This window comes from Pundamilia nyererei, unplaced genomic scaffold (genome assembly GCF_000239375.1).
Source record: "Pundamilia nyererei isolate P.nyererei 1_Seehausen unplaced genomic scaffold, PunNye1.0 scaffold00102, whole genome shotgun sequence".
NCBI lineage: Eukaryota > Metazoa > Chordata > Actinopteri > Cichliformes > Cichlidae > Pundamilia > Pundamilia nyererei.
In genome coordinates, this window is record NW_005187503.1 from 524,318 (window position 1) to 534,879 (window position 10,562).

Genomic DNA, 10,562 nt, shown 5'->3' on the forward strand with positions numbered 1-10,562 from the left:
TCTCCTACCTTTGAGTATGAAGAAAAAGCCAACACCTCTTCAACCCTTGAAGAAGAAGCTAATGTTTCTACTACCTTTGAGTATGAAGAAAAGGCTAACACGTCCTCAGCTCGAGTCTTTGAACAAGCTAATGTTCCTCCTTCCTTTGAGTATGAAGAAAAGGCTAACACGTCCTCAGCTCGAGTCTTTGAACAAGCTAATGTTGCTCCGTCCTTTGAGTATGAAGAAAAGGCTAACATGTCCTCAGCTCGAGTCTTTGAACAAGCTAATGTTGCTCCTTCCTTTGAGTATGAAGAAAAGGCTAACACTTCTTCAACCCATGTCTATGAACAAGCTAATGTTAGCACAGCTCTTTTTACTGAGAAAGAAGCTGATGTTTCCTCAACCCTAGAAGAAGATAGTGATTTTTCCCAAACTGTTGTGCTTGATGAAGACGAAGCCAACATTATCCCAATCCGTGTCTTTGAAGAAGAGGCTACTGTTGCCCCGACCCTCGAAGATGAAACGAATGTTTCCCCGACATCTCAAGAGAAAACTGATGCCTCTGAGGACTTCGCCATCTTTCCTTCCAGTTCTCAAACATCCAAGTGGGATCTGTTGACCAGCACAACTCAACCCCAAGAATCTCGCAATGAGTACAGCCAAAAAACCTCCACAGCAGCTTCAAGTTCTTCTCGAGGTACAAAGCCCACAAAGACGACCACTGTCGCCACCACAACCACAACCGCAGCTACCACCACCACCACCACCACACACCGGTCCAGACACACCTGGAGCCCAACCACCACCACCCCCAAAATGTTGATACCACCAGTGGGTCACGCTCTGGAAGATGTTGACATTACTTTCACCCAGCCGCCAACTCTGCTTATCATGCCCAATGAGAGGGCAGCCGTAGGCGGTACTGGGAAATCATCAGGTAATGTTAATGCCACTTTCATCAGTCTAACCGTCCTCTTCCTGCTCGACACAGTGATGCACTAAAACTCCTCATCTGTCCTCTGCCCAACCTGCCTCTGCTCCATTTTCTGTAAAACACCCGTCCTGCTTTTCAAATGACTTCCCACGTTTTTTTCACCTGTTGTCTCAGCAAGCCCACTCACCCTTCTGACTCTTCCCACTTCCCCTTAAACACTCCTTACTCCTCTCCTTGTGACTCCCCCGCTCTACCCTCCAAGATTCTCACACTGGGACAGCTCCCATTTGACATTTGTCCACAGTCCAGTCTTGTTATGCATGATGTTTTTTCCTCATCCAAAGAATGACTTCTGTGAAGTACTGTATTTACTAGTGTTTTTGAATGACGGGTTTCTTCTCCAGTGAGGACCTGCCAGAGTGATGGTTATAGCTAAATTCATCAGATTTTATTTGTAAATCATCCATCTCTGGACCAAACAGGTGCAAAAGATATTATAAAATCATTTTCTTCTTGCTATCTTTCAATTTTCATAGTATCTTTTCCATTAATTGGGAAGAAACATAATAAGGGACTTAATCGTTCTCTGGAAAGTAACAATTACTTTGAATGTAACAGCACTGACCAATGAAGCTGCAGTAATGCTTTATATTTAAGTCTTAACAGATTTTCTTTCTTCCTTTTCATTGCTGTTTTAGTCACTGTGGTACAAAAAGCACAGATTATTATGTTTACAAGCACAAAACCTTTTCATTGTAGATTGCACAAGTGTTTGCATTTAGCAACATGTTCACGTGTCCTTTTGTCATTAATGTTTCATACTCGACTTAAAAATTGTTGTTTAATCACAGTTGTTCTAGATTTGTATTGTGTTTTTAGGTCTAATAATGATAAAGGCAACAAATCTTTATTGGTTTCTTGTCTTACCACAAGTTGATAAATGCATTACTTTATATTCCTTCCCTTTGGTACATTCATTTTTTCGACTTCATGTGGCAGCTGTGGATATTGATGCATTGTATGGAAGCTTATTTGTTCCACAAAACAAACAAACAAACATAAAACACAGTTCTCATGGTTTTAAATTCATCTTTTAAATTAAATATTTTTGAATTTTAATTCTCTTATTTAAAACTGCACTTTATTTTTCCATTGGAGCACTTGGCTTCCATATAATCGGGTTTATTGAATCTTCAAAAGAAGCAGCTGCCATTGTGGACTCAACTTCAAGAAATATGGGAAATTTAGGATGGAAACTTATTTAAGAGAAAAGCTGCTTTTAAGCTCTTAACATCCACCAGGTCACCAACAAACCATTTAAGGCTTGACTTGCATTTCATCAAGCACAGTTTCAGAAACTGGAAAAAGTCGACCTCAGAGTTCTTCTATTAAGATTTCCATGTGGGTATGTCAATAAAGGCCACTGACAACCTGGTGTATGTTAATATTGTAAGTCAAACACTATTCAGAATAATTCAGCTTTTGAAAAAAAAACTAAGATATCGTGTGGATCTTGAGAAACAAAATATTTACACTAAAAATCTTTACTGAATGTAGAATTCGAGGTAAACGAAATTGAGAACTGTAGATTCGAAATCACAGCAAAAAAAACGTTAAAAAAAATCAAAATCACAGTCGGATCCAACTTGTCTCATGATGTAGCAGTAATGTTTATTGCCCCATGTGCACTCCTGACAATGTGACAATGTCTGGTCATGCTCCTGACTCGATGGCAGGTGGTGTTGTGGGGGATCTACTCCCAGACCTGAATCTCAGAGGCTCTCAATAAGATTCAGGTCTGGGGAATGTGTGGGTAAATCAATGGCATCAACGCATTGGTTCCCCAATAACTGCCTATACACACCGGCCACCCACTCTCAAAGCATAATGCGTAATGTTTGTCACAGCTTTTCCAGACTCTTTCGCCTCTGTCACAGAAGCTCAGTGTGAACCTGCTCTTTTTTGTGAGGTGAAAACGGCTACAGTGGTGGACCTGCCAGTACTGGTGTTCTCTGGTGAATGCCAATTGAGTTGTACGATGCTGAGCTGTGAGCACAAGTCCCAGTAAAAGATGCTGTACTGTCATGCCACCCTCATGGAGTCTGGAATTACCAGATTTTTTTTTTACCTGATTTTTGTTTCTGAGAAAAATGAGATCCACATATGAGGACATTCATTTTAAATTTCGATAGCGCAGTGGAAGTATAATGTCCTCGTAAGTGGATATTAGGCCCTTGTAGAGCAAAATTTTGTATTTTGGTTTAGACAGCCCAAAATGTGATGTCCACATACAACACATGTGGATGCCAGGTCCTAGGAGGTTAAGTAAAGTTTATATATTTTAAGTAAGTAAGTAAGCTTTTCATGGTTTTACTCCACAAATGGACTCATAAAGATGAAAAATATGGAAAACATGTGCATTCGCCAAGCTGCACTTCTATTACAAGACAATTTTCAAGCATCCAAACTGTTTGCCTTCCCCCCAAAAACCTCAGTATTACATAGATTAGTGCATGCAGAAGCCTTTCCTATTTCTCATACATAATTTCAGCTTCAGCACCATAATTAAGCCTTTTTTGGGGTGAATAATGATCTTTATACAATGGACTCTTCGTGGTGATAAAATACTGCAGTCAGCAGCCTAAAGAGGAAAGGAGGCAGAGAAACACAATGAGAAAGTCATCAATCATTCAGTAATTGAAATTACTAGCCTTGCATTGTCGTCTGCAGACAAGTTATTGTTGTGTTGTTTGACAAAAGGGAAGGAAATCGGCTCACAGATGGAGCTGTGAATCTAAACTCTGTTTCTGTTGAAAAGCAAACAAAAACAAGTCTCAGATGTGAACACCGTCACAGTATAAAGTTTCATTTTTTGATAGGTAAGACTTGAAAGGCACCTCAGTGGTTTTCCATCCACCATCTGTGTATTCTTCATCAAAACTGAATGATGGTTTTACTTTGAGTGCACGTGAATCTCATTTGATTCGTGTAAAGCAGTTATTACCTTTCATACACACGATCTGAGCAATGAAAGAGATTTCTGAAGAGAGCAATATGTGAGTGTGGGGATAATGACAGGCAGCACATAGTTCTTGTTTACAGGGTGTCAAAGGAAGCAAACAAACCGAATCCACTTGTAAAATGTTTAATTCCAGCTTGAACACTCATGGTTTCGTTTTTCCTTTGTTTTACAAATTTAGAAAAGCAAAATGAAGCTTCAGATGTGTTTTTCTCTTTAGATATCATCTGATTGTGATAAATATAACAAGATGCCAGTAGACATTCCCCAACCCCCCTGCAGACCCAGAACTAGATAAGCAGTTAGGAAAATGGATAAATATACAGTACACACGAAGTATTCACAGTGCTTCACTTGTTCCACGTTTTGTCCTGTTACAGCATTATTCCAAAACCCACTAAATTCCTTTTTTGACATTGAAATTCTACATACAATACCCCATAATGACAAAGTGAAAAAAGTTTGCTTGAAATTTTTGCAAACTTATTAAAAATCAAAAATCAAAAATATAACATGTACATAAGTACTCACAGCCTTTGCTTACGACTTTTTTGAAGAACCTTTAGTAGCACTTAAAGCCTCTTTTTGACTATGATGCTACAAACTGGGCACACCTGTTTTTGGACAGTTTTTTCTTTGCAGAACTTCTGGAGCTCCATCGGGCTGGATGGGGAGCATCGGTCCGCAGTCATTTTCAGATCTTGGGTTGAAGACTGGGCTCTGGCTGAACTAATTAAGAACATTCACAGAGTGGTCCCGAAGGCACTCCTTTGTTTCTTGAGTTAGTGCCGAGGGTATTTGTCCTGATAGAAGATGTCCAAGGTCCACAGTACTCTGGAGCAGGTTATCAACAAGGATGTCTCTGTACATTGCAGTATCCTTATTTCCCTTGACCCTGACTACTCTCCCAGTTCCTGCTGCTGAAAAACATCCCAGCATGATGCTACCACCACCATGCTTCACTCTACAGATGTTATTGTCCATGTGATGAATTCTGTTTGGTTTCTTCCAGACATGGCACTTCATGTTCAGGTTAAAAAGTTTAGTTGCCTTTTAGCAAACTCCAAGTACGCCCTCATGTGCCTCCTACTGAGCAGTGGTTTCAGTCTGGCCGCTCTACCATACAGGCCTGACTGGTGGAGTGCTGCACAAATGGTTGTCCTCACAGGGTAATGCTGTTACTCTGTCAATGTGAACAGAGTGGATTCTTGGTCACCTCAATGATTAAGGCCTGTCTACCCCAATCGCTCAGATTGGCCAGGAGGCTAATTCTGAGTCCTGGTGGTTCCAAATTTCTCCCATTTACGGTTGATGGAGGCCACTGTGCTCATTGGTACAATCCTGATACAATCCTGTCTTGGCGCTCTACAGACAGTTCTTTGGACTTCATGGCTTGGTTTGTGCTCTGGCATGCGCTGTTAGCTAAGAGACCTTATAAAGACAGTTGTGTCTTTCTAAATTGTTTCCAGTCAACTTAATGCACCACAAGTGGACTCCAACTAAGTTGTAAAAATGTCTGACTTTGATGAACAGTGGAAACAGTATGTAACGTAGCTAAATTTTCAGTGTCAATGCAAAGGCTGTGAATACTTTTATGTTGTTGCAGACATGTGATGCAAACAGGGAATTTGCAGAGTGCCTTCTGGTGGACGAACTATGCAATGTCAACATTTAGCACGGCTGAAGGGTGTTTCTTTAGTTTTTTCATCTTTTTAAAATTTTCACTTATAAATGTACACAATTCAACATTTTAATGAAAAGCAGCAGCAGGTCAGAAGGTGGTCAGTTGAATATTACTGTCCAATGACTTTAAAAGGGGCATGTTAGTGGGTTTTTCTCATCTCATTATCTCATCTTTTGATTAAAATGGTAAACAAAGCAAACAAAAGAGTTCATTGTACCACTGGCACACCAGCAAATCAGTGCATACCGCTTAATAAAATGACCAGTGGGCCCTTTTTTTTAATTGTTAGAACCACAGGGCTCCATATTATAGGAAACAACCCCCCCCCCCCCCCCCCCCAACATTAATACATCCATGTCTAGATTCCCTCTTCCACAAGATTTTTGAGAGCGTTTATTACTAATGAAGAAATGAAGAAGAAAGAGAAGGAAGCATGCCAGAAGAAGATTTGACGATTTTTCCCTCTCAGGCCACGCTGTAAAGGTTCTCCTCTGCTGCCATCTGTTGGCTAACATCGACCCTGATGCCCTTTAGTTTCTAAATGGTTCCTGCTACATTTACTTACAGCTGTTTACCTAATGTCAGCATACGTGCTTCAACTGCCTTCTAATTAACACAGGCACCAATTAGACTTACACATAAATGAAGGCTGTCTTCCTGTACATGTGTAATTATTCAGTTACATAACAAATGAGTCTTTGACCAGTGGTTTCAGGTGCACAGTAATTTAAAGTTGCCCTCTGTTGTGTTTCAGATGCCTGTTTGCTCAACCCCTGTCTTAACGGAGGCACCTGCACGGACAGAGGTGGTCACATTAAATGCCTCTGTTTGCCGACGTATGAAGGAAACTTCTGTCAGGCCGGTGAGCTCGCTTCTGCTCTTTAATGGACGTTACATATGATGGGAATCAGCCAGAAGTTTCCAAACAAAAATAAGCCAAGCAGTAATTTTCTTACAATGCAGCCTGAAGTAAAAATTATATAATTATTCAGTATAAAAGCCTGCAGATACATCTGAAGACTCTTGTTGGTTTGGCTGTCCTGTTCTCTTCTCTGTGATGTTTTCAGACCGGGAGCGATGTGAACCGGGCTGGGATAAATTTCACGGTTTCTGCTATCGTCACTTCAGCCAGCGTCTGAGCTGGGAGGCTGCAGAGCAGCATTGCCGCATGATGGGAGCTCACCTGGTGTCCATAATAACCCCTGAAGAACAGGCTTACATCAACAGTAGGTTTCCTTAACACATTTGGGAACGAGAAAACAATGTGGCTTTCATTTCTTTCCTCATAAATTCAATCCCACGTCTTGGTCAACAGACAACTACAAGGAATACCAGTGGACCGGTCTGAATGACAAGACCATTGAGAATGATTTCCACTGGTCTGATGGGAACCCACTGGTGAGGAGGTTTTATTATGTGTGCAAAAAACAAAACAAAACTGCAGAGTACAAAAAAACAAAAACAGGGAAATGCTCAAACTGGAGAACCAGACACCCGGTGTATTAATTAAGATCTACTTTCTATTTATCAAGATTCTTTTTCTTTTTGCAGCCACGATAACTAAAATATATTGTTTCTTTGTGTTTGCTTCGTGATTAATTTTAGTTGCCTTGTAGTCTATTTAAGTTACTTGGAAGTTTTGATGTCAGATTGCATGCTATCCAGCACCTGTGCTTAGTTACATTTTTCTGGGTTCTAGAACATCTGAGGGTGACGGGGAATGAAACACTGATGCATTTGCTAGGCAGGCACTGAGATGTGACCGTAAAATTGAACCTAAAAAGGCAATTATGTCAAGTGGTAGCACAAACAACAAGGAAAAAAAAGACACAGTGAAAACAGTGAGGAATCCAGCGACCCCTTGTGAATAAGGGAGCATCTGAAAGTAGCACATCTGTAGGTTATTATTTATGATGGCCAGGATGATCATGAATGAAAATCTATTATCATAACGAGTTTTGCTGTTTATGTTTTTCTTTTTGAAACCTCTTATGTAAGACACAAGCCAAGCAGGATGCAGGAAGGCACCAGACTATTAAATATTAACTACCTCAAAGAAGAAGAGGAGAATGAAAACATTATGTATATTATGCTTTTTCAACTATTTCTATTGTGATTATTGTTTCTTTGTATACACATAAAAATAACATACATAACACATACCTCACAGCTTTATGAGAATTGGTACAGGGGTCAGCCAGACAGCTACTTTCTCTCCGGAGAGGACTGTGTGGTGATGGTGTGGCACGATAACGGACGCTGGAGCGATGTGCCCTGCAACTATCACCTTTCATACACCTGCAAGAAAGGCACCTGTGAGTAACACTAATGGGACATCATTAAGAGCACTTCATTACTCATTAACTCCCTCGTGAGCTTGATGCTTCGAGCTGTTTTCTACTTATTCTAGCCCAGAGAAGGCACTTAAGCATCTTAACTCCTCCCACAGCCTCCTGTGGACCACCACCAAGGGTCAGAAATGCCTCCATATATGGAAAAGCTCGACAGACTTACGAGACCAACGCCGTGGTGCGCTATCGATGCGCAGAGGGCTTCCAGCAGAGGTTTAACCCCCTGATCAGGTGTCTGTCTGGAGGGTTCTGGGAGAGGCCGCAGATCCTCTGCTTGACTGGTGAGATAAGAGAAAAATCAAGAAAAGACATGAAACATACATTTAATATTCAATCGTCTTTTAATAGCTGATATGAAGTGATTAATAAATGTTAAATTAGAAGAAAAAAAGAGCAAATTCAGTCTTAACCACGGTGATTTTTTTCTAATTCAGAAGACGGGGGCCTGCCGTCAATGACCAACAACGATTTTGCTGCAGCCGAAGATGATTTTGAGGCCACTAAAGCGACGCTGCAGTACTGGGACATCAGGTTCTAAAAGTCAGCTGTGCTCTTCTTGTCTTGCTTTCTCAAACTTTGTTACTGTAACGTGACAGGGTGTAAAGAATCAGGTGCTTTTTACCAATGAACCAATCAAAACAGGATAAAAAAAACCCCACAGACGCACAAAAAGACACAAAGCAAAACTTCCCACCAGCCAATGAGAACAAGACTGAGTGCACAGGCAGGGAGATGAAACGCCCTATTTCTTGTCCTTTGTAATATTTTCTACCGTGTTTGGATAAGTATGCTTTAAATAGTTAGCAAAAAAAAAATCAAAAATTCTCCCAGTGATTCCCTGTTAAATCCCTTTGACTGAAAAGAAATAAATGTGTGAACTGTTTGTTACCAGGTCAGCTCTAAATCTATTTTTTCTCATTGTTATATCAAGAACCTTTTTAACAAAATGGTGCTAAAGTCTTTGAGACATTTGTAAAGTATCCAGTAGAAATGTTTTGCTGTTCTTTGTGTCGTCTTCCTTCTTTGTCAAAGATTCCTAAAACTCCAAAGTGAACCTTCAACAAACGCTCAATAAATACTGTACATAGATTCCTTTTCAAATGATGTCCGCATTTTCCAGAGAGAAACTTTTCGTGTCCGGCAGACGCAGTTTTGTTCGTCAGCTTTATGTTGTAATAAAGTTTTGTAGAACAGAGCAAAGAATAAAGCTTTCTCCTATTTCACCTTCAGTGCTGTGTGCAGACTTCATGTCATGTATTGTATTTTCTGCCAGTGTGTTACCTGAAACTACAGTCGTGAGAAAGGAAAAGTACACCTCTGTCAGTTCTGAGATTGTCCGCATCAGGACATTAAAAAAATCATCTGGTCCTTAGCAAGTCTTAAATTGATTTAAATACAACCTCAGATGAACATTGTCACATGACATATTACAGTGTGTCAGTATTTATTTAAAAACTAAGCCAGAATGCAGAAGTAGTCTGTGAACATTGCAACACCTTAAATCATTCTGTTGGAGATTTGTTGCTGTGCTCGAGGTCACTGTCCTGCTGCATGACCCAGTTTGAGCTTGATTTGTCAGACAGATGGCCTCACAGTTTACTTTACAACACTGTGGTACACAGAGGAGCTCATGGTCGACTCACTGAATGCAAACAAGCCCAAATCATTAGCCCTCCACCACCGTGCTTCACAGTTATTTGTCTGTCATGGACTTTGATTTAGCATGTTAAGTGAGGCCTTAGGGTTTTTTTTTCTTTTCTTGCACTATCTGACCTTGGGTTGAATTTTCTGAGACACCCACTGCAGGTAAGATATGATTATTTGTGTTATTACACACCAGTAAGAGTGTACTTGCAGTACAGGTGAACTTGGGGTGGGATTTTTCACACGCTGATTCTGTATCTTGGCTCAGTATTTGTTAAATACATAATGTACTGGTGAGTAATTTCATGTTTTTAGTTTCCTCATTACCTCGATTTTGACCTGTTGAGAAGAAGATGATTAATGTTCTAATTAATGTTCTAATATGTAAAACCTTTGAAATGAACGAGGGTGTACTTTGTTTTTCAAAATTGTATATCGGTTTTCTGCCACTGACACTCTGTTTTGTTTCTATGTGATTCCACTTTAGTAAGATATACTATAGACTGTGTTTTTAAGTAGGTTTTTTTTGTTAACATAAGGAAACTCTGAGGATAATATGGTTGCTCATTCTTTAGAAATAAATCACCTTCATATTTGCAGCTTACTGAATTGTGACCTGTTTCTCCTATACCATCACCAGAGAAAGAAAAAGAAAAAATATCAGTCAGTAAATCAAAAACTGGAGACAAGTTTTAAACAGGTGAGACTGAAATTTAATTAGTGACACTAATTTATGATACTACGCAAATTCATTCATAAGCTAGACGAGTTTTCTTTAGAAGAGATGATCATTTCAAAGAAATACAGATCAGTGAAGTTAAAAAAAATGAGGGAAAGGCTGTTCTTAATACTCTTGATAAATTAGGTCTAAGAAAAATAACCAAGAAAAAGAAGAGCTCTTATTTTGAAATTTCCTCAGGGTTTAATGCGTATTTAGTGCACCCAGGA

The 10,562-nt window shown here is 39.8% G+C and overlaps 1 protein-coding gene across 1 annotated transcript in view; it reads left to right on the forward strand.

Moving 5' to 3' along the window:
- The window catches only part of LOC102203175 (brevican core protein-like), a 23,051-nt gene extending 13,852 nt beyond the window's left edge, over positions 1–9,199 (forward strand). The window contains exons 10-16 of the mRNA XM_013912798.1: positions 573–919; positions 6,374–6,481; positions 6,687–6,845; positions 6,935–7,017; positions 7,790–7,934; positions 8,069–8,251; positions 8,405–9,199. Coding sequence (XP_013768252.1) covers positions 573–919; positions 6,374–6,481; positions 6,687–6,845; positions 6,935–7,017; positions 7,790–7,934; positions 8,069–8,251; positions 8,405–8,508 — 1,129 coding nt within the window. The 3' untranslated portion in view covers positions 8,509–9,199. The remainder of the gene's footprint in view (positions 1–572; positions 920–6,373; positions 6,482–6,686; positions 6,846–6,934; positions 7,018–7,789; positions 7,935–8,068; positions 8,252–8,404) is intronic.
- The last annotated feature ends 1,363 nt before the right edge of the window (positions 9,200–10,562 follow it).